The sequence below is a fragment of the Mustela nivalis genome (genome assembly GCF_964662115.1).
Source record: "Mustela nivalis genome assembly, chromosome: 1".
NCBI lineage: Eukaryota > Metazoa > Chordata > Mammalia > Carnivora > Mustelidae > Mustela > Mustela nivalis.
This window is the reverse complement of record NC_139020.1, coordinates 130,258,321-130,283,329: the sequence shown is the minus strand read 5'-3', so window position 1 is coordinate 130,283,329 and position 25,009 is coordinate 130,258,321. Positions and strand designations below refer to the sequence as shown.

Below are 25,009 nucleotides of genomic sequence, written 5' to 3'. Positions count from 1 at the left end.
AAAGACTTAACAGAATATGAACAACTACAAAAGATGCACATTTTTTGGTAATAGAAATGCCAAAAGGAGAAGAAAGAGAAAGGAACAGAAGAAACATTTGAAACAATCAAGACTGAGAATTTTCCAGCTGTCAAGACACTAAACCACAAATCAAGAAGCTCAGCAAACACTAAGCAAGATAAATGTAAACAAAACCTACAACAGCAAAAAACAGGTATATCATTTTGTAAACTGCAGAAAATCAAAGATATAAAATACCTATAGAGGAGCAAAGGTATTCAGTTTCTCAGAAACCATGCAAATACGAAGAGAGTGGAGGGAAATATTTAAAAAGGCAAAGGAAAATTAAAACTTTCTCAAGCAAATAAAAATTAAAAGAATTTGTTATTGGTAGACCTGCTTTGTAAGAAATATTAAAAGAAATTCTTAATATGGAAAGAAAATAATAGATATCAGAAATTTAGATCTACATAAGAAAGAAGGAATATGTCCCAAGCAGAATGAAAATAGTTTTCTAATTTCTAGCTGATCTAATACAAAGCTTGTTTAACAATGTAGGGGCACCTGGGTGGTTCAGAGGGTTAAGCGTCTGCCTTTGGCTTGGGTCATGACCCCAGGGTGCTGGGATCAACCCTGAATCGGGTTCCATGCTGGGCGTGGTTCCTGCTTCTCCCTGCAGCTTCCCCTGCTTGTGTGAGCTCTCCCTCCCTCCCTCCCTCTCTGTCAAATAAACAAATAAAATATTTTTAAAAAATCAAGTATTCCATTATGTGTGCTAATATGTGAATATATATTATGAATATGTAGTATATATTCATATTAGTATTATGAATATATAGTATCTTTCATATATATGTACTTATGCTTCTGTGTAAATGAAATGGATGAAAGCAGTGATGCAAGGGAGAGGAAACAGAATTAGGATTAATTTGATATTAAAAAGTTTACACTAGTTACTAAGTGGTATGTGGTATTTGAAAATAGGTTTGGGTTAGTTATAAATATATACTGTAAACTCTAGGGCAACCATTAAAAATTGTTTCTAAAGTATAACCAATATGCTAAGAATAGAGAGAAGATGGATTCATACTGTATGTTCAGTTAAAGCCACAGAAGGCAGAAAAAGTGGAAGATAAAAATAGGGACAAAAAAATGAGGGAAACAAAACTGTAACAAATATAGTATATATTAACCCAGTTGTATCAATAATGCTCTAAATATACCAGTTAAAAGCCAGAGATTGTCATAGTGGATCAAGGAAAAAAAAATTTTAAATAAAAAGAAACTTACAGAGTAAAAGTAATTGGATAATGAAAACATACCATGCTAATAACACTTATCAAGTAGGGATAGCTATATAAACAGATAGTACTGAAACAAGTGGATAACCACATGGAAAAATACCAATCTGTTCAGGTTAATACTCTAAATAATATATGTAATATAATATTAATATTCTAAATAATAATCTAAATAGATTAATATTTCACCATTCACAAATTTAGCTCAAAATGGATCACAGACCTAAATGTTACATGCAAAACTGTAAAGTTCTTGGCACATAATACCAGAGAAAACCTAGATGATCTTCTGTAATAGCAGTGTCTTTTTAGAGACACACCAAAGGCATGATCAGTGAAAGAATTGATAAGCTGGACTTCATTAAAACTTAAAAAACTTCTGGGAAAGACAGTGTTAATAGAATGAGAAAACAAGCCCCAGAATGGGAGAATATATTTGCAAAGATCCATCTAATAAGGGGCTCTTAAAACTAAAAAATAAGACAATCGGTCTGATTTTTAAAATGGCCAAAGTCCTTAACAGACACTTATCTAAAGAAGATAAAGAGATAAATAAGCATGCAAAGAGCTGCTCCACATCATCTGTCATTGGGGAAATGCAGATTAAACAAGAGAGAGATGACCACTGCATACTGAATAGAATGGCCAAAATTGGGAATACTGACAATACCATACCAGGATATAAAAAAACAGGGAACTCATTCATGCACAGCGGGTACAGCCACTCTGGAAAACAGTTTGGCAGTTTGTTAAAAAACTAAACATACTTATATAATCCAGCCATCATATTTATCCAAATATGTCAAAAACTTATCTCCATCAAAAACCTGCACACAGATGTTCATATAGCCACCTTATTCATAATTTCAAAAACTTAGAAGCAACCAAATTATCCTTCAGTAGGTGAGTGGATAAACATATTATGGTACACCCAGACGATGGACTATTGTTTAACACTAAAAAGAAATGAACTATCAAGCCATAAAAAGATACAGAGAAACCTTAAATGGATATTGCTAAGTGAAAGATGCCAATCCAAAAAAGCTATATACTTTATAATTCCAACTTTATGACATTATGGAAACATCAAAACTATGGAGACTAGTATAAAGATGAAGGGTTGTGGGGGTAGAGATGAGTAAAAAACAGGATTTTTAGGGCAGTGAGAATACTCTAATGCCATAATGATGGATACGTGTCATTATACGTCTGTCCAAATCTGTAGAATTTACATCACCCAAGAGTGAAACTCAAGGTAAATTTTGGACTTTGGATGATCATGATAGTGTTGGTATAGTTTCATCACTTGTAACAAATGTATCACTCTGTTAGGGACTATTGATAGGGGACTATCAATAGGGACTATCGATAATGGTGAAGGCAGGCTGTGCTTGCATGGAGGATACATATGGAAGATACGTATGCTTGGAAATTTCTGTGCTTTGTCCTCAATTTTGCTGTGAACCTAAAACTGCTCTAAAACAATTGTCTTAACTTAAAAAAAAAGATTAAAAAAGATTAAAAAGATTAAATATTAAAAATAAGAGTGAGAGGAAGAGATGGCTTCTTTCCTGCTACTGGCTGTTTGTGGTGAACTAGCTCGAGATGAGCCTGTATACTGTGGTTGTATAGTTGTGGTTGGCAGGTGGAATTTTTGAGAAAGAACTAGATGATGTCTTTGAGTTGCTCAATCAAGCAGCTTTGTCCCCATCCTATGTAAGAATAAATCATTTTTTAAAAACCATTTTTAATTGGTGTTCTTCTGCACTTGAAATCTATAAAGGATACAATTAAAGAACTAACCATAAACATTAATTTTGTGTCCTGAAAGAGAGTGCTGCTTTAAAAATCTCAGTACCGTATTGAGTTAGAAGAATAACTTTTCTCCCTCTTCTGACTGTCTTTCCCCCTTCCCTGTCTCTCATTACCTACCCACCACTCCCCACTTTCTCCAGCTTCCTTAGAGTAGGTTCATTACTGTTCATTACTGTTTCCTTTTACAAAGATGATTGAGGGGCATGTAAAATCTCTTTGCCTGCTGTCATCCAAAGTGATGGTGGTTCTCAAAAACTAAACATTTCTAGTTACTTTACATTGTGAATTGTGCTTCTGTTTGACTTTAATTTTTACCTGTCTTATGGATTTTGTCCACGAGTTTGATACATTCAAGCCAGCAAATATTGAGCATCCATCCTTTGTATTGTTCTGGACTTCTCAAAGTTTGGATTGCATTTTTTGTAGTGAAGAGAATAGGTTTTGTAATGCATACCTTGCCATTTGGAAGATACATTATTTGAAATGAAATGTTTCAGTTTTTTAGTTTAAGCAGCAAGAATTAACTAATTATTTTATTTAAAATATAGCTGATTATAAGTTATTATGTATTCATTGGTGAGTTGTCTGGTAGAATTATTCCTCCTATATATTTTCAGTTAATGAGACTTAGGCAATGTCTCTAGTATTTAAATACATACAGTCCTGGAGTCCAGCCGCGACCAGCTGAGGCGCCATGCGGCTAAGGCTCTTGAGACCCCTTCTGGCTGCGCCCTGTGCAGATTCCCCCCAGGTCTGCAGAGGCTCCTTTCACCCTGTGCCGTGGACATGTCAACATCTCCGGAGGGCGCCCTGCCCACTCTGCTCCTCCTCCTTCTGGCTTCTCCAGCCCCTCTCCGTTTCCGGAACTTGGCAGCTCCCGAAGAGGCACGTTGGGTCCATCACCCCCCAGAACCTCGCCGCCTCCTCTTAGATTTCACTGTAGGGGATAACCTGCCTTCGTGGAGTCTATTCAGTTATGGACCAGTGGAAACAGTGATGTGTTCACAGTCGGACAGAATGAGGTTAAGTACAGCACAGACCGATGTCTTAAACCTGGAGATGACGAATAAAGCTAAATATGATAAAGTGGTTGACAAAAGACTTTAAAGCCTAAAAATATATCCCCTTATGGCAAAGATACACAAATATGTGGCATGGAAACATGAACTTAAGGCGAAAAAGGGAAAAATGTAAAATTTCCAAATGTTGAGGAAGACCTTGTTTGTGGATTTAAAAACCTGAAGATAGTGGGAAAATAAACAGTCCCTAGGGTTTCTTTTGGGAACATACTTCATTCCATCAGGGGTCCTCTCTGGCAAGGCAGGAGAAGAAGTTGTGAAAAGGAAAGCCAAAGGCATCTGATAAGGGCTTAGTATCCAAAATACAGAGAGAACTTACACAACCCAACACCCAAAAAACAAATAATCCAAGTTAAAGATGGGTAGAAGACATGGACAGACATTTCTCTGAAGAAGACCTACAGATGACCAACAGACACATGAAAAGATGCTCAACATCACTGATCATCAGGGAAATGCAAACCAAAACTGCATGAGTTACCACCTCACACCTGTTGGAATGGCTAAAACCAACAACATGAGAAACAACAGGTGTTAAAGAGGTTGCAGAGAAAAAGGAACCCTTGTGTACTGTTGGTGGGGATGCAGACTGGTACAGCCACTGTGGAAAACAGTGTGGAGGCTCCTCAAGGAGTTAAAAATAGAGCTGCCTTATGATCCAGCAATCACTTTACTGGTATTTATCCAAAGAATGTAAGAATGTTAATTCAGAAGGGATACATGCCCCTCTATGTTTGTAGCAGCATTATTTATAATAGCCAAAATAGGGAAACAACCAAGTATCCATCAAGTGATGAATGGATAAACAGGATGTGGTCTATGTATATGTATATGTATATGTATATTCTAATGAATATTATTGAGCGATAAAGCATGAAATCTTGCCACTTGGAACAGCATGGTTGGAGCTGGAGAGTATAATGCTGAGGGAAGTAAATCAGTTGGAGCAAGACAAATGCCATTTGATTTCACTCTTATGTAGAATTTAAGAAGCAAAACAGAGGAGGAAAGGGAAAAGAGAGAGAGAGAAATAAGTCAAGACACAGACTCTCAACTACAGAGCACACACAGATGGTCACCAAAGGGGAGGTGTTGGGGGGGGTGGGGGAAATAGGTGATGGGGATTAAGAACACTTGTGATGAGCACTGGGTAAATAAAATAAAAAGTTTAAAAAAATGAATATATACAATCCTGGATCTCTAGCTATTGTAGCTTTTCTAAAGGGATGGAAAGAAAGATGGCATGCTTTGTTACCTAATTATTCCTTAGCCATTTCTTTTCCTTTCTGTGCAACTGTAGAAAGGGAATAGAGAAATGCATCATTTATAGGCTATTAATAGTTCTGTTCTGTGGAAGTATTAAGCTGGATTTCAGCTTTCTTAGGTATGTGGAAACTCAGCCTCCAGCCCAAATTGCTGAGCAGTTTACTTGTAGCAGTTTTGCTGCTCTCAAGAGTCTCAAGAGAAGCCACAGCTGGTCCAGCTTTGAATAAATAGGGATTGAACTGATTGCGTACATTTAATTGAAGTCGTCAGTACAACATTTTGATGAAGAGCATAACTTTGGAGGCAGTTTCCTCGTCTTTAAAAATAATGTTAAACTATACAGTAATTTTGCAGACTAAAACAGCTATTTCAAGTCCTTTATGCAATGCTTACCACAAAATAAAAATCTGTAGGGTTGCCCCTGTAATATATGTATTTAATAGTAACTATTAAGGACAATATGAGAACTAAACTAATGTACTTAGTTAAAACACTTTTTACTTCAAGTTACTTTGCTCTGAAAAATACTGATGACTTTTCATCTTATAATCTGAAACTTTAAGGTTCCATAGAAGTTTTCAAAGTATTTCTTGAGAAAGAATCATAGCATACATCTTAAAACTGGTTTTTAATTCATTTGTGGAAAATTGTCTTTACCTAGGAATTTGGGTAACTGTCTGTTAGAGGCAGTTCTAGAATGTGCTTTGTTCTAGGACCCCAAAATCAATTATAGAAGTCTTCTACTAACTTCAACACATTAGAATATCATGATTCATAGCAGGTTTTCTTCATTAACATTTTGTTTAAACTTCTCTAGTGCCTGTGAGATACACCTCTTTGAGCCAGATGCTATATGGGCATAAAATTAAGACAGTTTGCTTCCTCTAGATATTTATTACTTAATTATGAAGCCATGGCATAAACCTAAAATTGAGCTGTTACTAAAATGCCTACTGTATGGTACAGATGATAGCGTCAGGATAGAGATATCTGAGTATACTAACATGGTAGGAGATAGAACTTGACCTGGACTGTGAAGAGTAGAAGGGATTTGGGCAGGAGAAAGTCATTCTGGGCAAATGGAACATTTGTAATGTGCATTACTAATTCTGTTAGTAGAGATTAACTGTTGTGGTTCCAGCTACAGGTTAGTGGCTTTTGAATATCAAGTTATGGCAGTAGAAGTGATTTGTGGTGATGATAGCCACTAAAGTTGATTGAGCGGGGTAGCTACTGGTTTTGGTAAATGTGAAATGGCCTTCTAAGCTTGATCTGCTGGCAGGTAAACCAGTTAGATCTCTAACATGCTTGCGGATGAGAGAATAATGTTGGTGGGTAGTAGTGAATTTAAAAAATCAAGTTAATTAAAACACAATCTAATAATTTTTCCGAATCACTCTAAGTATACAAAGCATGTACCAAAGTAAGCTAGAGTTCTCTTATTTGAAGCAGCTACAGACATCCACTAGCTCCCTGCAGAACCACATCCCCAAGGCTAAGGTTCACCATGGAGATTCCTTGAGTGCAGTTTTGAGAACAGCCAGGCATCATAACTTATTTATGAAGGGGTAAGACAAGTTTGGATCTGATAAGGCCTAGTTAAGTCCAGCGGAGCTCTGTGGACTGGAAACTGAGCATTGGAGGATAATATCCAAATACTAAATACGGGAGTTTCCATCTGACAGCAGTGCAAATAAAAGAGAGGGAAAGAATTACTGAGAAAATTATGATAAAAAATTGACAAGAAAAATGAAGCCAGTCACAGAATGTTTTGAAGGAGAATGATTAGTTTTAAGCAGACTGTGGTTAAATGGGTAGTGGAGCATTACAAGTAGAGGCTACATGGTAGATTAACAAATGGCACATACCTTGGAGCCCAGCTACCTGTGCTTGAATACTGATTCTGCCACTGCCATATGATCTTGATTAATAAGTTCCTAAAACCTTTGTGCTTTGATTTATATGTTAAATAAGGAAACACATTCAGTTCTTAAATCCTGCAGTGTAAAGGGCTTAGAGCAGTCCTTAGCATAAAGTAAGCACTACATAAGTGTTAATTGTTGTGATTGCTAGGATTACTATTCTTAAATTATAGCTCATATACAGGAACACTTTCGGTACCCTGTCAAGGGCAAAATTACAGAATTGACTTCTTGCTCTGAAAGTTGTGGTTGAATCCATGTAAGTGGATGGATTCTCACAGTCTCTAAATATTTCTCCTTGTACAAATGTTCTGTTTCACTTTCTTTCACTTAATCATTTCTAACTTTTCACCTTTCTACTTTCCCATCCTGTATAGTTTCCTCTTATTCTAGCCTGATCCTGAAATTTGCTTTACATTAAAGCTTCTACACAGGGGTGCCTGGGTGGTTCAGTGGGTTAAGCCTCTGCCTTCTGCTCTGGTCATGATCCCAGGGTCCTGGGATGGAGCCCCACATCAGGCTCTGTGCTCAGTGGGAAGCCTGCTTCTCCCTCTCTATCTGCCTGCCTCTCTGCCTACTTATGCCTGCTTGTGATTTCTCTCTCCTTCAAATAAATAAAAAAACTTAAAAAAAGAAAAAAAAGCTTCTATACAAAATATTGAGAGTATACAAGTGGAGTTTTTAGTTCCTAGTTTGCTTGGGTTTTTTTTGTTTGTTTGTTTGTTTGTTTTAGGATTTTATTTATTTATCTGACAGAGATCACAGGTAGGCAGAGAGAGAGGAAGGGAAGCAGGCTCCCCGCTGCGCAGAGAGCTCGATGTGGAGCTTGATCCCAGGACCCTGGGATCATGACCTGAGCCAAAGGCAGAGGCTTAACCATCTGAGCTTTTTTCATTCCTGTTTTATCAGTTTAAATAATATTTAATTAAATCACATAGTTACAATTGCAGGTGCAATTTGTACAAACTGTTGTGGTAACAAACATATCCTACCCTTGATAAATAGATACCCAGTGGTGGGAACGAAAGTGTAAGGGCTTACTAGTGGTACCCTAATAGTCAAAATACATGGTGTGCCAAAGCCACCTTTAGTTTTACTCAGGAAACTGAGACTATTGATTAATCCTATGAATTTGTTAAATGAAGGTTGATCAGGAACTTCTTGTGTTTCATTTTAAGCATTCCCCTTTGGTGGGCATTTAAGTTGTTTCCATTATTTTCCTTCCTGCAATAATCTATAAATATACTTAATTATTTTGTTTGCATATACATTAGATTATCTTTATCTTAAAAAGATTCTTTGAAATAAAATTAGTATATACAAGGGGATAGTCATTTTTTTATTTTAATAAATTTTGCTGAAGAGACCTTAAATATTTTATTGTGTAATTTTCAGTATTTAATTGTAAATTAAATATGATTAATAAATGTATTTCTTTTAAAATTGACCAACGTGTTCTTTTTTTCCTTCAATTTGATTTGTAGAGAGGAAAACTATGCTCATGAGTCATAAAAAAACATGAGTAGTATTCAAGGCATTGAGTCATAGAATTGCAGACATCTCTTACACATAAATGACTCACTTTGTGTGTACACTGTGTGTGTGGTTTATCCTTTGTAATAGATATATTTCTCAATTTGAGTAAGTGATCATACTTAAACATTCTAGAGAAGTTTACTGTCTTAATGATTAACATTGAAAAGCCTTAAACCAAGGATCTTTTATTAAAATGACTAAATTAGGGTTCAGCTTTGAATAAAGCCTGAGAGTTTGGTGGTTCTATGTTAGCCTTTTCAACAACTATTCAGTGATTTTTGTGCAAAGCATTCTGTTTGCCTAAGTATATATTGGAATAAAAAAACATGCTCTTATGGAAATTAATTGCGGTTAGAGAGACAAGCTTTTAACTTGTTAAATAACATTGATAGTCACTATGCCAACCTCCTTTTACTGAAGTACCTGTTACTATTATAAGGACAAAAACAATGTTACAAATATATTAAAATTATATAAAGAAGCCAGTGAAGAGCCAGTGATAATTGTTTTACACACATATTTATAATACCTTTATATGCTACTGTTAAACCTTTTTTGGATTGCCTATTAATATTTTTTAACCCCTCTTTTGACTAGCAGCTTTTTTCCCCCTAATTTATTCTCAATTTTCTAACTATTCTTTTTTAGAGTAAGTGGGGTATTACCAAACTAGAAAATTATTATGATGTGAAATAAACTTACTCATTTTCTTAAAATTTGAAAGCTAATATGGTAAAATAGCACCCAATACGATACCTATTTAAATGGGAAATTTAGGGATGCCTAGGTGGGTCAGTCTGTTAAGCATCTGCCTTCAGCTCAGGTCATGATCCCAGGGTTCTGGGATCAAGTCCCGTATCAGACTCCTTGCTCAGCAGGGAAACTGCTTCTCTGCCTCCCTCTCCCTCTGCTCTCTCTCTCTGGGCTCTCACACACAAATATATTTTAAAAAGAGAAATTGATTTCTCCTAGTTGTTATAGGAGTTAGTGGTTCAGGTTTGTGTAGCAAGTCTGTTCTATAAGATCATTCAAAGTCATGACCATCTTTTAGGATATTGGCCTACCTCTGTAGGGTTAAAAGCTGGCTCAGTTTCACATTTGCCTTCCAGCCTGTGGGAAGTGGGAAAGTATTAATCCAGATGTAAGGTGACTGTCTTTTAAGTTAAGGATGACCTGAAAGTTGTGTCTTTACTTCCATTTCACATACCATACTGGTCCACATTAAATAACAAAATTTAAAGGCAGACTTAGGAGTATATTCTCTCACTGCGTGGGTGAATTACCAGATGCAACTTTATTCCTATGGACAAACAGAAAATAAATAATGGAAAACAATTAACAGTCTATCTCAAATTCTCTATCCAAAAAATGGGTGTAAATTTCAACATAAATCTAAATAAATAGCTTTCTCAGAAACAGCACTTTTGGGGCTCTCGGGTGGTTCATTCGGCCCAGGTCATGATCCCAGACTCCTGGGATTGAGCCCCATATTGGGCTTTCTGCTCGGTGGAGAGTCAGCTTCTCCCTCTCCCCTGGCGTTTGCTCTTCCTCTCATTCTCTCTCTCTCTCTCTCAAATAAATTAAATCTTTAAAAAAAGAAAAAGAAACAACATTTTTGTAATTTTACATGAAGTGTAAATACGAATTAAAAATCCCTGAATGTGATTCTGCCTCAAGATCTTGCTTCTCAAACTGGATATCATTGATGTTTGTGGGGGAGGGGAAAGGAGGTACATCAAGACTTGCATTGGGTGTATCTTCTTTCTTGAAGGAAGATTTGAAAGAGTATTTTTTTTTTTAATGGGGCGCCTGGGTGGCTCAGTGGGTTGGGCCTCTGCCTTCGGCTTGGGTCATGATCTCGGGGTCCTGGGATCGAGCCCCGCATTGGGCTCTCTGCTCGGCGGGGAGCCTGCTTCCCCCTCTCTCTCTGGCTGCCTTCTCTGCCCACTTGTGATTTCTCTCTTCAAATAAATAAATAAATAAAATCTTTTTTTTAAAAAAAGTGTTGTTTTTTTTTAATTGAATATAATTAAATACATTATTATTATATTAGTTTCAGGTGTACGGTGTAATGATTGAACAGTTTCATACATTTCTCAGTGCTTGTCGAGATAGGTGTACTCTGAAACCCCTTTATATATTTTACCGATTCCCTCAACTCATCTCCCCTCTGGCAACTACCAATTTATTCTCTGTATTTTAGAGTGGGTTTGGTTTTTTTGTGTGTGTGGGTTTTTTTTTTTTTGGTCTCTTTTTTTCTTTTTCATTTGTTTTGTTTCATAAGTTCGTCATAAATTCATATGGTATTTGTCTTTCTCCAAATGACTTATTTCACTTAGGTACCCCTTAAGTCCATCCATATTGTTGCAAATGGCAAAATTTTGTTCTTTTTTATGGCTAAATAATAGTCCATTGTGTATGTATACACGTCTTCTTTATCCAGTTATCTGTGGGTGGACATTTGAGCTGCTTTCATAGTTTAGCTATTATATACAATGCTACAGTAAACATAGGGGTGCACGTGTATCCCTTCGAATTAGTGTTTTTGTTTCCTTTGGGTAAAAAGCCAGTTGTGGAATTACTGGGTCCTATGGTAATTCTATATTAAATTTTCAAGGAAGCTTCATAGTGTTTTGCACAGTGGCTACGCTGCATGCCCACCAACAGTGCACAGGATTCCTTTCTCTCCACATCCTTGCCAACCCTTGTTATTTCTTGTCCTTTTGACTTCAGCCATTCTGACAGGTGTAAAATGATATCTCATTATGGTTTTAATTTGATTTACTGATGATAAGTGATGGTAGTTAGTTTAATGTGTCTGTTGACTATATGTATGTCTTCAGAAAAATGTCTATTCAGGTCTTCTGCCCATTTTTAAATTGGATTGCTTGTTTTTTTGGTCTTGAGTCATTTAGATTCTTGATGTATTTTGGGTATTAACCTCTTGTGGGATTTATCATTCCCGTTCAGTAGATTGCCTTTTTGTTTTGTTGATGGTTTCCTTCACTGGGCAAAATAGAAGACTATGTATTTTTCATATTTCCAAAGATAGGAATATATTTTCAAGCCACAAATAAAATTGGCAGGGATTTTAAGAAATCTTTAAGATTGTTTTAAGGGATAGCTTCATATCCTCAGAGAAAAATTTTGGGGTACCTGTGGAAACATTTTTTGATACTCAAACCTTTTCTTAAAGTTTGTTTTATTTAATTAGGTCAACAGTTCCAACCTGTGTAAAACTGTGGAAGTATATTGAGGGGAAAAATAGGATGAAATAAAGGAAATTTGCCTTTGTATCTCAGCTGCATAGGCATTTTTATTCAAAGAAAGCCTAAGAAGCTATTTTTCTATCACCTTAGATATTATTTTTGCTCTACTTAATAAAGCCGTTCCTTTAAGACCAATTTTTTTTTTTTTTTTTTTTTTTTTTGCCTTTCTTCTCCTAGCACAGAAAAAATCTGTTAATGTTGCTTAGACTAGGGTTATGGGACCAGTAAGTTGGTAGTTAATGGTTTTCAAATGAAATTGATTTTAGATTAAAACTTATATTTCACCTTTCCTCTTCTTATAGGACAATGAAAAGAGAACTCCACTGCACGCTGCTGCCTATCTTGGAGATGCAGAAATCATTGAACTGCTTATTTTATCTGGTATGGTAAAGCTCTGGTTAATAAGAGCACATCATGCATATTTTTGTCAAATTAATATTTATGAAACCTGGTTGACTGTTTCTGTATATTTGTTTCAAAGTGCCAGGTACTGTTCTCGTGCTTCGAGTATGTCGAAGAGCAAAACAAAGATGACTGCCTTTGGCAGGTATATACTCCAATAAGGAAAACAGGCTGTAAATACAAGTAAATGTTAGAGCATGTTAGAAGATGATTAAGTGCTATAGAAAAATGAAAAAGTAGGTCAGGATAATAAAGTGAGATGAACAATATCTAGGCTCAGGCATTATATAGAATATTCATAGTAGGCCTGATTAACCACAGAGTGACTGGGAGACAATTACAGCTCTGCTAGAAGGAGGTGATATGGCTTGGACCAAGTGCAGGAGTGGAAGGAGTGAGGAATGGGGTGATTGGGATATATTTTGAAAGCGATGCCAGTAAGGTGCCTGTCTTTAAATAAGCTTTTATCTGACTCTTTTTGAGGGCCTGTAAAATAGAAACCTGTACTTTATCTTTTAATTTCTCCTAAACTTTTTAAGACTTTGCAGTATGCAGTAATGGTGGAACTGTTTCTTACAGAATAGCTCCTATTGTGATCAGACTGCCTGCAGTCAGACAGAGCTTAGAAATATTTTTGTTGTAGCCAGATTATTATATTTGTTGGAAGAGGAGGCACATTTTTGTATTGTGCTTATGTTGCCAGATTATAGATTGACATATAATGCAATTGGAGAAATAGTATCCTCTCATTTCATATTTGGGAGTAGGAGCACTGAGAGAATTTTTGAATGAAGATCTCATTCGGTAGCCTAAATAGAGGGGTGCCTGGGTAGCTTGGTCACTTACATGTCTTACTCTTGATTTAGGCTCAGTTCTGATCTCAGGATCATGAGATTGAACCCTGCATCAGGCACCGTGCTAGACATGGAACCTGCTTGAGCTTCTCTCTCTCCCTCTGCTTGTGCTCTCTTCTCTCTCTCTGGGGGGGGGGGGGGGACACACCTAAACAGAATTTTGTCATTTCATAAATATATAAAAATTTTAAAATCTGGGTTTTATAACAGATTGCGTGATCATATAGAATTAGATATAGCTGAATATTGACACAGCTAGTACTTTTTTTTGTTGAACTGTTAGTTTCAGGGGTACAACATATACATTACTTAGTGCTCCCCAGCTGGTATTCTTCTGTTAGCTTCTTCATGAGTAACTTCATCATAGAAGCACTTTCTTGAAGGTATCTGTTCCTCTATGGATGCTAGCTCACTAGTTAGCAGCTTAAATTTACTAGAAATGAGAACTGAGGAGATATAAGAAAAAAATCGTATTTCCTCTTAAGTGAGGCTTCTATTATAATAATATGAATTGATGGGATATAGGTTTATATATGCAGTTTTCTTTATAAACATTGTCTAAGAAACAGTTTCTTTTTTCTTTAAGACATAGCTATGTTAGAAACAGTACATTCTAGTTAGTTTAATGTCTTGGACTTTGGATAAGAACTCTACTTCATTTTTTATTTTAACACAGATTTCTGTTCATTTACTTCCATTTTAACAAAAATTTTATGACTTAAAGTGGAGGGTTCTTCTTCCAATTTTTAGTTTATAACCTCGGAGAAACTTCAGATGTTCCATTTGACTCACTACCTGGCTTTTAAAGTGAATTTTTGCATCAGGGATTTTGAACTACTTACAGAAGGTTGACTTCTTGATATTTGTAAGTACAGTAGTCAAATGAGCTTTATGAATATGGTAATATCAGATATCAGCTTTGAAATAAGCATTTGAAAGAATGCCTATTTTCTTTTAAATAATTCAAAGAGAAATAATATATAAAATTAACCACTATATATGTATAAATGCTTTTTCAACTTGTCTTGGAAAACTACTTTTAGTATTATATTGTGTTTTACCAGTTTCGTGAGGTAATAGCTCATGTAGCTGTTTTTGGCTGGAAAAATAAAGTCACTAATTAATTTATAGTTTTCAGAATAAAACTAAGTTTTTACATTGGTCTCATACTGTATTTTCCTTGCTCCAAATTTCTTTTGACTTCAATTTCTACTGCTCTCCCTTTTGCACATTATACTCTAATGGCACTGGCTTACCATCTCTGGGTATTTGAAGTGTTCCTTCTTTAGCCTCAAATTCTCTTTTATCAGGTAACTACAGGACTTGTTCCTTTACTTGCCTTTTTATGTCCTTCCTGAAATGTTACCTCTGGGATGAAGTTGTCCCTGATCACTGCCACCACTGCCACCATCCTTTTCCTCTCCATGTTATCTATTTTTTTCTAGTACTTATTATTATCTGATATCCTTCTAAAATTTTACTTAGTCATTTCCTATCATTCTCTCCTTACTAGAATGTAAACTCCCATGGTGGGGTGGGGAGGGGAGGGGCAAAAGGAGAGGGAGAGAGAGAATCTTAAGCAGGCTCCTCACCCAGCACAAGGGGTGGGTGGGTTGCAGGGCCAGGACACTCCATCTCATGACCCTGAGGTCATGACCTGAGCCCAAATCAAGAGTCAGATGCTTAACTGACAGAGCCACTCAGACTCCCCAGTAATACAAGTTTAGGCTTTACATTTGATCTCAGTTTCTCAAGTCTTTAGTTGAAGTGAGAATGGGAGAGGTGGAAATGTGGGAATGTGGGGTTGCAGGGTTCAGGTAGGTAAAAAGGAAAGAAAACAAATGATTTGTTTTTCTTCAGACTGCCACCTAGGCTCTAAGAAAAAATAAATAAATAAAAACTTACTTGGATCTGGAATGAAATCTAAGGCCAAGTATCTACTAAACCAGAACCTTCATTTTCAACTTACAGATGAAAAATCAATAAATATGTCCATATGTCGCCATGAGAGGCCCTGCAGATAGTGTCCAGACAGATTTAGGTGCAAATCTTGGTCCCACCTAGTAGCACCTCTGTGATCTTTGGGAAGTTATTTAATCTCTCAGGCTCAACTTCCTTTTCCAAAAAGTGGAAATAATACAGATTTTATAGGTTTAAAGCAAATGAGATGTTGCAGTTAAGATACCTAGAAAAGCCGCTGGTACATCATAGATACTCAAAATTTGGTTATTAATATTTTTTTTTTTTTTTTTAGCAGCCCTTCTTTCTTTACTCAACTTTATTTGGTCCTGCCAAATAAGTAAATTCCTGGTGTCAGGAATTACCTTTTTTTTTTTTTTTTTTTTAGTGATTTTTAGATATAGTCTCTTAAAAATTCTCTCCTCCCCATTGTGAAATCCAGTCACAGTCTGAAATGATAAACTGGAAAGAGTTATTTAACTGTGAGGGAAGTACGGATAAGAGTTTATTTCCACAGTCCAGAGAGACAATGAAACAAAATAGACTCTGTATAGAATATTCTTACTCAGCAAATTCTAGAATTTAAAAAAAGGCCTTTAAAACTATAGGTAAGTATGTAAGTGTCTTACTGAACTCAGCCCCAGTAGCTCAGCAAATAATGAGTGAAAAGGCTCTTATAATTTGTAGAAGATAGAGCTCTAACAAGTCAAAAGATTAGGGAGTATTAGAAATGTGTTTCTAACTTTTAAAGTTCATGCTGTATAGACTGACTGTCATGACCTTCTATAAAAATACCTTTTTACAGGGGCGCCTAGGTGGCTCAGCGGGTTAAAGCCTCTGCCTTCGGCTCAGGTCATGATACCAGGGTCCTGGGATCGAGCCCCACATCGGGCTCTCTGCTCAGCAGGGAGCCTACTTCCTCCTCTCTCTGCCTGCCTCTCTGCTTACTGTGATCTCTGTCTGTCAAATAAATAAATAAAATCTTTAAAAAAATACTTTTTTACATAGTTGAAGACTGAAATCTGAGTCAGAAGAAATTTTAGTTTGATGGGTTTTAACATTTGCCATAATTTTATGTATTTGAAGGTTCATGCTAATATGTATAAAATTAATAATTTTTAAAATAGTTATTCTTTCATGTTATATCAATTTAAAATTCCCATTAACTCTTTGACAGTTGATTAGAATAGTTTTATGGAGGATGTAGTAGATAACTTAGAAATCAAAATGTGTAAGCTAGCTACTGAATTCTAAGTATTCATTAGATATTCATTAAATAAATATTCATTAAATAAAAACCTAATTATATTCAAAGAATTTTCAGATAGTAAATAAATAAGACATTGGGCTTAAAGTACACATGAGAGCAGGTGGATTTAGCAGGTGTTTACAGAATATTCCATCCAAAAGCATCAGAATATACATTCTTCTCAAGCATATGTGGAAGATTCTCCAGGATCATGTTAGGCCACAAAACAGCCTTTCATAATTAAGACTGAAAGCCCATCTAGCATTTTTTCAACCACAGTGATCTGAAACTAGAAATCAAAAGAAGGAAGCTGAAAATTCACAAATATGTGGGGGGGGGGGTAAACATTTCTGAACAACCAGTAGGTCAAAAAAGAAAGAGCAAAAAATATCTTGAGACCAATGAAAATGAAAGTACAGCATACTTAAAACGTAATGGGATATGGCAAAAGCAATTCTGAGAGAGAAGTTCATAGCAATAAATGCCTGCATTAATAGAAAAAAGAAAGAACTCAGCCTGGCTTTTCACCTCAAGGAATAAGAAAAAAACAATGGATAAGAAATAAGAAAAAAACAAGGAATAAGAAAAAATAACAAAGATCAGAGTAGAAATAAGTGAACAATTTTTTTCCTATATAATGTTTTTTCTTTTGAATTAACGTATAATGTATTATTTGTTCCAGAGGTACAGGTCTGTGATTCATCAGTCTTACACAATTCACAATGTTCACCATAGCACATAACCCTCACCAATGTCCATCACCCAGCCACCCAATCCCTCTTACCCTTCTCCCCTCCAACAACCCTCAGTTTGTTTCCTGAGATTAGGAGTCTCTTAATCTCGTTTCATTTTTCCCTCCCTTCCCCTCTGTCTTATTTCTCAGATTCCTCATATCAGTGATCCTCTGTCTTATTTCTCAGATTCTTCATATCAATGAGATCATGTGATAATTGTCTTTCTCTGATTGACTTACTTCACACAGCATAATACCCTCTAGTTCCATCATCATTGCAAATGGCAAGATTTCATTTTTATCTCTGATGGCTGCATAATAGTCCATTGTATTTATGTATGGATGGATAGATAGGTAGATAGATAGATAATAGATATATAAACCACATCTTCTTTATCCATTCATCTGTCAGTGAACATCTAGGCTCTTCCCATAGTTTGGCTATTGTGGACATTGCTGCTATAAACATTGGGGTGCAGGTACCCCTTCAGGTCACTGCATTTGTGTCTTTGGGGCAAAAACCATAGTACAGTTGTTGGGTCATAGGGTAACTCTGTTTTCAACTTTTTGAGGAACCTCCATACTGTTTTCCAGAGTGGCTGTATCAGCTTGCATTCCCACCAGCAGTGTAGGGGAGGGCTCCCCTTTCTCTGTATCCTTGCTAGCACCTGTCGTTTCCTGACTTGTTCATTTTAGCCATTCTGACTGGTGTGAGGGGGTATCTCACTAGGGTTTTGATATGTATTTCCCTGATGCTGAGTGATGTTGAGCTTTTTTTATGTGTCTCTTGTCCATTTGGATGTCTCCTTTGTAGAAATGTCTGTTCATATCTTCTGCCCATTTCTTGATTGGACTATTTGTTCTTTGGGTGTTGAGTTTGATAAGTTCTTTATAGATTTTGGATATTAGCCCTTTATCTGATATGTCATTTGCAAATATCTTCTCCCATTCTGTCAAATGTCTTCGGTTTTGTTGACCGTTTTCTTTGCTGAGCAAAATCTTTTGATCTTGATGAAGTCCCAGTAGTTCATTTTTGCCTTTGTTTCCCTTGCCTTTGGAGACATGTCTAGCAAGAAGTTGCTGTGGCTGAGGTCACAGAGGTTGGTGCCTGTGTTCTCCTCAAGGATTTTGATGGATTCCTGTCTCATATTGAGGTCTTTCATCCACTTTGAGTCTATTTTTATGTATGGTGTAAGGAAATGGTCCAGTTTCATTCTTCTGCATGTCGCTGTCCAATTTTCCCAACACCATTTGTTGAAGAGGAGACGGTCAGTGGACATCTAGGCTCTTCCCATAGTTTGGGAAGCAGGGAGCCTGCTTCCCCTCTCTCTCTGCCTATTTGTGATTGCTCACTCTCTCTGTCAGATAGATAAATAAAATCTTTAAAAAATATAAACAAAACAGACAAACCTTTAACTAGACTTACCAAGAAAAAGGAGAGTACTCAAGTTAAATAAGATCAGGAGACATTACAGCTGATACCATAGAAATATAAAATATTTTAAGAGACAATGAATAGTTATATACCAACAAATTGGACAGTCAAGGAAAATGGATAAATTTGTAGAAGCCTGCAAACTACCAAGATTGCATCATGAATAGGAAATCTGAACAGACCGATTACTAGTCAGGTGATAGAGTCTGTAATTAAAAACCTCCCAACAAAGACAAGTTAGGACAGATGTCTTCACTTGTGAATTCTACCAAATTTTAAAGAGGAAAGAACACTTCCAAACTTTTTTTTTTATGAGGCAAGTATTGTCCAGATAACAAAACCAGACAAGAATACTGTAAGAAATGAAAATTATAGGTCAGTATTCCGGATGAACAGAGATGCAGAAATCCTCAACACAGTATTAGCAAACCAAATTCAACAGTACATTAAAAGGATTGTATACCATTTTCAAGTGGTATTTACTGCAGGGATGCAGGAATGGTTCAACATCTGCGAATCAGTGAGATGTACCAATTAACAAAATAAAGGCTAAAAATTATATGGTCATCTCAGATGCAGAAAAAACATTTGACAAAATTCAACATCCATTCACGATAAAAACACTTAATAAACTGCGCATAGAGGGAACATACCTCAATAGAATAATGCCATATATGACAAGTCCACAGCTATCACCATACTCAGTGGTGAAGAGCTGAAAACTTTTCCGCTAAAATCAGGAGCAAGATGTAGATACCATTCTCATCGCTTTTACTCTAGCCAGCAATTTGGCAAGAAAAAGAAATTAAAGGCAATCCAAATTGAAAAGAAGTGAAACTGTCTCTACTTATAGATGATATAATATTACATACAGAAAACTGTAGACTTCACCAAAAAACTGTTAGAACTAATAAATAAATTGAGTAAAGTTTCAGGATACAGAATTGATATACATAAGTGTGTTGCATTTCTTTCTTTACATTGATAATGCACTATCAGAAAGAGAAATTAAGAAAATCCCATTTATAGTTGCATCAGAAAAGGTAAAATAGCTAGCAACAGATGTAGTTAAGCAGGTAAAAGGTCTGTACACTGAAAACTTGTAAGACATAATGAAAGAAATTGAAGAAGATAAAAATAAATGGGAAGATACTCCATGCTCATGGATTGGAAGAATTGATATTGTTAAATGTCTGTACTACCCAAAGTAGTCTACAGATTCATTGCAGTCCTTATCAAAATTCCAATGGCATTTTAACAGAAGTAGAAAAAACAGTCCTGAAATTTGTATGGGACCACAAAGACCCCAAACAATCCAAACAGTCTTGAAAAAGAACAAGGCTAGAAACAGCAGATTTCAAACTATATCACAAAGCTATAATAATCACACCAGCATAGTATTGATATAAAAATAGACACATTAGTGGAATAAAAAGAGACCCCAGAAATAAACCTATGTATATATGTTTATTTGTGTTGAAGCCAAAAATATGCAATGGGTTAAGGACATTCTCTTTCATCATTGGTGTTGGGAACACTGAACAGTCACATGTGGAAAATGAAACCAGACCAGTCTTACACCATACGCAAAAATCAACTCGGAATGGATTAAAGACTTGAATGTAAGACCTGAAACCAGGGGCGCCTGGATAGCTCAGTCGGTTAAGCAGCTACCTTCAGCTCAGGTTATGATCACAGGGTCTTGGGATCGAGCCCCGCATCAGACTTCCTGCTCTATGGGAAGCCTGCTCTTCCTCTCCCACTTCCCCTGCTTGTGCTCCCTCTCTTGCTATGTCTCAGTCAAATAAGTAAAGAAATAAAAAAATAAAAGACCTGAAACCATAAAATTTCTAGAAGAAAACAAAGGGGATAAGTTCCTTGATATCAGTCTTTACAGTGATTTCTTTTTTTCTTTTGCCTTTTTTTCTTTTTCCTTTCTTTTTCTTTTTCTTTTTTTTTTCTTTTCTTTTTTTTTGCATTTGACAACAGAAGCAGAAATAATAAGCAGGACTACATTGAACTAAAAGGCTTCTTCAGTACAGCAAAGGAAACCAACAAAATGAAAGAGCAACCTACAGAATGGGAGAAAATATATGCAAATCATATAGCTGATAAGAGATTGATATCCAAAATATAGAAAACTCATACAAATCAATAACAAACAATCTAATTAAAACTTGGGCAAAGGAACTGAAGAGAGATTTTTTCAAAGGAGACATACATATGGCCAACAGGTATACAAAGATGCTCAGGATCACCATTCATCAGGGAAATGCACAGCAAAACCACAATGAAATACCATCTCACCCTTGGTAGAATGGTTTTTATGAAAAATACAAGGATAAAAAGTACTAGAGAGTATGTGAAGAAAAGGGAACCCTTGTATACTGTTGGAAAGAATGTAAATTGGTATAGCTACCAATGGATAAAGTTCCTCAGAAAATTAAAAACAGAACTACCGTGGAATCCAGCAACTCTAATTCTGACTTTGTATCCAAAGGAGATGAAATCACTACCTCAAAGGGATATCTGCACTCCCATATTAGTGGTAGCATTATTCACAGTAGCCAAGGCATGGAAACAACCTAAGTGTCTGTCAATGAATGGAAAAAGAAGTTTTATTTTATTTATATATATGTGTGTGTGTGTGTGTGTGTGTGTGTGTGTATGCGTGCACATCCACACACATATATATGTATAATGGAATATTATTCAGCCATAAAAACAATATCTTGCCAGTCTGGACCTCGAGAACACTATGCTGAGTGAAATAAGTTAGGAAAAGATAAGTAATCCATGATCTCACATTTATGGTGGAATCTAAAAAAAAAACTGAACTCTTAAAAACAAAAGAGGTTAGTGGTTGCCAGGAGTGGGGGAAATGCGTAAAGGCAATCAAAAGGTACAGACTTCTAGTTTATAAGATAAGGAAATTCTGGGGATGTAATGTGCAGCATGGTAGCTATAATAAACAATATTGTGTATTTGAAAGTTACTAGGAGAGTAGATCATCAAAGTTCTTCTCACACAAAAAAATTTTAACTCTGTGAGGTGTTGGATATTAACTAAACATAACTTTTCATATTATATACGCATCGAATCATGCGCCTTTTAAACTAATAGTGTTATGTCAATTATATCTCAAACTGTAAGAAAAAGAATAAATATTACTCAGAACAGTAGTCTTCTTGCAGTGTACTTGAAGTTTACAAAAGTAGACTTTAAGTTTGGGTAGTGGTGCTTCAAGGGCTGTCCTTAAATTTTGTGTAAATGCTGTGGTTGTTGAGGCCCAGGTTTGAGACTTATTGCAAATTCTGCCTCCACCATCAACCTTATAATCATATTGAATGAATTTTTAAATAAGTTTGGTTGGAAATTAGAATTTCATCTAGGTTTTTGATCTGATCGAGTCTCTAGATCGAGAAGAGAATGAAATACATGGAGAGGAAAGTAGGCAACAAAATTAGGCTAATTTGTTTGTGCTATCAGCAAAAATTGGTGGTGTAGAAAGTTCAGGATAGATTGATCCTGCCTTTTATATTAATTATTAGTGACATTTTACAATAGTAATTAGGTTAACCTTAACTGCTATCATCTTAAGAAAATTAAGCAATATGAAATAATCTCCATTGAGCTCTTGCATTATACCAAAGTCATGATATGCTTCAAAAAAAAAAACGCAATAAATATTCTAGTTTTGTATTATAAAAACTATTTTGGTATCAGTGGCAAGGTTATTTGTTGCTACAGTATTTCTCTAAAATGAAAAACCAAGAAGATAAAAAGGTTGATACCAGCCTATAGAGCCATGTTCTTCCATGTTCACATTTCAGATTTTTATTGTTGATGAGAAATTAGGAAACCGTGTTCCCTAATTTGTTCCAGTCTGTGTTTTCATTCTTAAAAATTATGACTTCACATTATATTTTGTAATCAGAATTCTCACTGTTTTCACACATACCCTAATCCTAATTCATAGCTTCTCTAGCTCCAAGTTTTTTATTTTTATTTATCTCTTGGTTGAATAGACATCATCATCCTCAAGTTTTTGGAGGGTTAGGTTTTTTTCTTTTAATGTTTAGTAAGAGCTCATGGATGTCATATTCTTATTTATTTGAGACTTGCCTTTTTTATTTAAATGAAGGGTAGATTGGTTACTCTTAAAATTCTTGATTCATGCTCTTTCCTCACAACTTTATAGATGTGAGGAATTCTAGCATTGAGTGGAAGTCTTGGATCAGGCTTTTCTCTCCTCACCATTTCCGTCCCCCATACCACCTTCTACCACCATGGTCACTTCTTTTCTGCCTGGATGCCTGTAGGATTCAATTCTTTATCCTTAAAATTCAGTACTAACTTAGGCTAAATCTATTGATTATTCTTGCTGGGACATAATGTGAGTGTGCATTTTTAGTTCTGAAATTTAGATTTTTATTTCATGTATATTTTCTGTTAAGCCTTTGAATATTTTATTTCCATGTTTTTCTGTCTGTATCAGGCACTATTCTAGGTGCTGCGGGTAAAACAACGAATAAAACAGATGCAGGTTCCTGCCTTAGTGGAGTTTATGTTTTGGTGGGGGAGATAGTAACAAGTTAATATACATAGCTTATCTTGTGATAATTGCTGTGGGAACATTAAAGGAATAAATGTTGGGTGGGGGTCAGTTGCGGTTTTATGTTAGATTATCAGGAAAGGGTTCAGTGATACATGACATTTGAGCAGATAATTGAAGCAAGCCTTGCAAACTGAGAGAAAAACAAACACCATGAGATGGTAGTATGTTTGGAGGCAAGTGAAAAGAACAGTAGGAGATGAAGTAGAGGAGGTGGCAAGGTTGCAAATCATGTGTGGCCTTGTAGGCTTTGACAAAGACTTGTCTTGGCCCTTAAAATGATGTGGAAGACCAAAGGTGAGTTTTGAGTGGAGTGACATGGTCTGACTTGGGTTTTTAAAGATTCACGCTGGCTGTGGTTCAAATTCTTAGCTGTGTTCTAAATTGTGTTTATTTTGTTTTTGTTACTTCTGGGCTTTTATCTGTAATTGTTTTCTTTTTCTTTTTTTCTTTCCTATCTCTGCTAGCTCTCATCTCTTTGCCTTGTCTGTCCTGCCTCTCTGTCTTGGAACCCTTTGAGAGCTCTCTTCAGCACTTAACTCTCTCTGAATTTGTGTATAAAGAGTAGTTTGCAAGTTCATCCTCTCCTTTCCTGGGGTAATTTCTCTCAGATACACCTATTAATTGTATTTTACTCAGTTTACTCTGCTCCCATATATTTTTTCTGTTATGCCGAATCCTTCCAGAATAGTTATTTGCTAATGAATAGAGTAGGGAGGGGCTAAAAAGTGAGCGTCAGTTAGGTTTGTCTGTTCCAGTAGCTCTCAAACTAAATGGGCTTTCTCTCAGTCTAGAAGAGGAGTTTTTTTGTTTTGTTTTGTTTTGTTTTTTAAGTTCTTTGTGTACTATATGTTGTTGGAGTCATGTGGCAGCTCTTTAGATCACAGTCTTAGTAACGATCTGCTGGTGTTTGGCCCTTTCCCTCTATCTTCAGCTGGGTCAAAAACAGTAAAGATTCCTCAGTGGTTCTTCCTTATCAAGATTTGGGTAGACAATTACTTTTATTGAAGAACTTCTGTTTTAAAGACTGAATTTTCTGGCTACATAAGTATAGATACTTTGATGGGAGCTATTCATTTAATGTTTGTATTTAAAAATCATAGGTTTTAGCAGTATCTCAGACTGTTGGAACATGTGGTTAAGTGGTTAAATGGCTTTGTAGTTTAAGGCATTAGTCAAAAATTCATCTGATCAGTTTATTATAGAAAATAATAGACTGTTAATAAGGAAATATGAATGTTATGTATTAGGAATTAAACCTTAAGTATGTGACCCTTGAAAGCCTGCAGTGCTGGTATATTGGTTTGCTAGGGCAGCCATAACAAAGTATCACAACTTGAGTGACTATAACAACGGAAATTTATTTTTTCACAATTTGGAGGTTGGAAGTGTGAGATCAAGGTGTTGCCGCATCAGCTCCTGAGGGCTGTTAGGGAAGGATCTGTTCTAGGCCTCTCTCCTTGCCTTATAGAGACTGCATTCTTTTTGTGTTTTATCTGTACTTGTCTGTGTCCAAATTTCTTATGCTTACAAGGATATCAGTCATATTGGATTAAGGTCCACCTTAATTACCT

The 25,009-nt window shown here is 35.9% G+C and overlaps 1 protein-coding gene across 14 annotated transcripts in view; it reads left to right on the top strand.

Annotated features, from left to right (window-relative positions):
• The window catches only part of ANKRD28 (ankyrin repeat domain 28), a 199,729-nt gene that overhangs the window by 105,443 nt on the left and 69,277 nt on the right, over positions 1-25,009 (top strand). For all 14 annotated transcript variants that reach the window (XM_082684430.1, XM_082684421.1, XM_082684432.1 and 11 more), the window contains one exon: positions 12,491-12,569. In XM_082684430.1, coding sequence (XP_082540556.1) covers positions 12,491-12,569 — 79 coding nt within the window. The remainder of the gene's footprint in view (positions 1-12,490; positions 12,570-25,009) is intronic.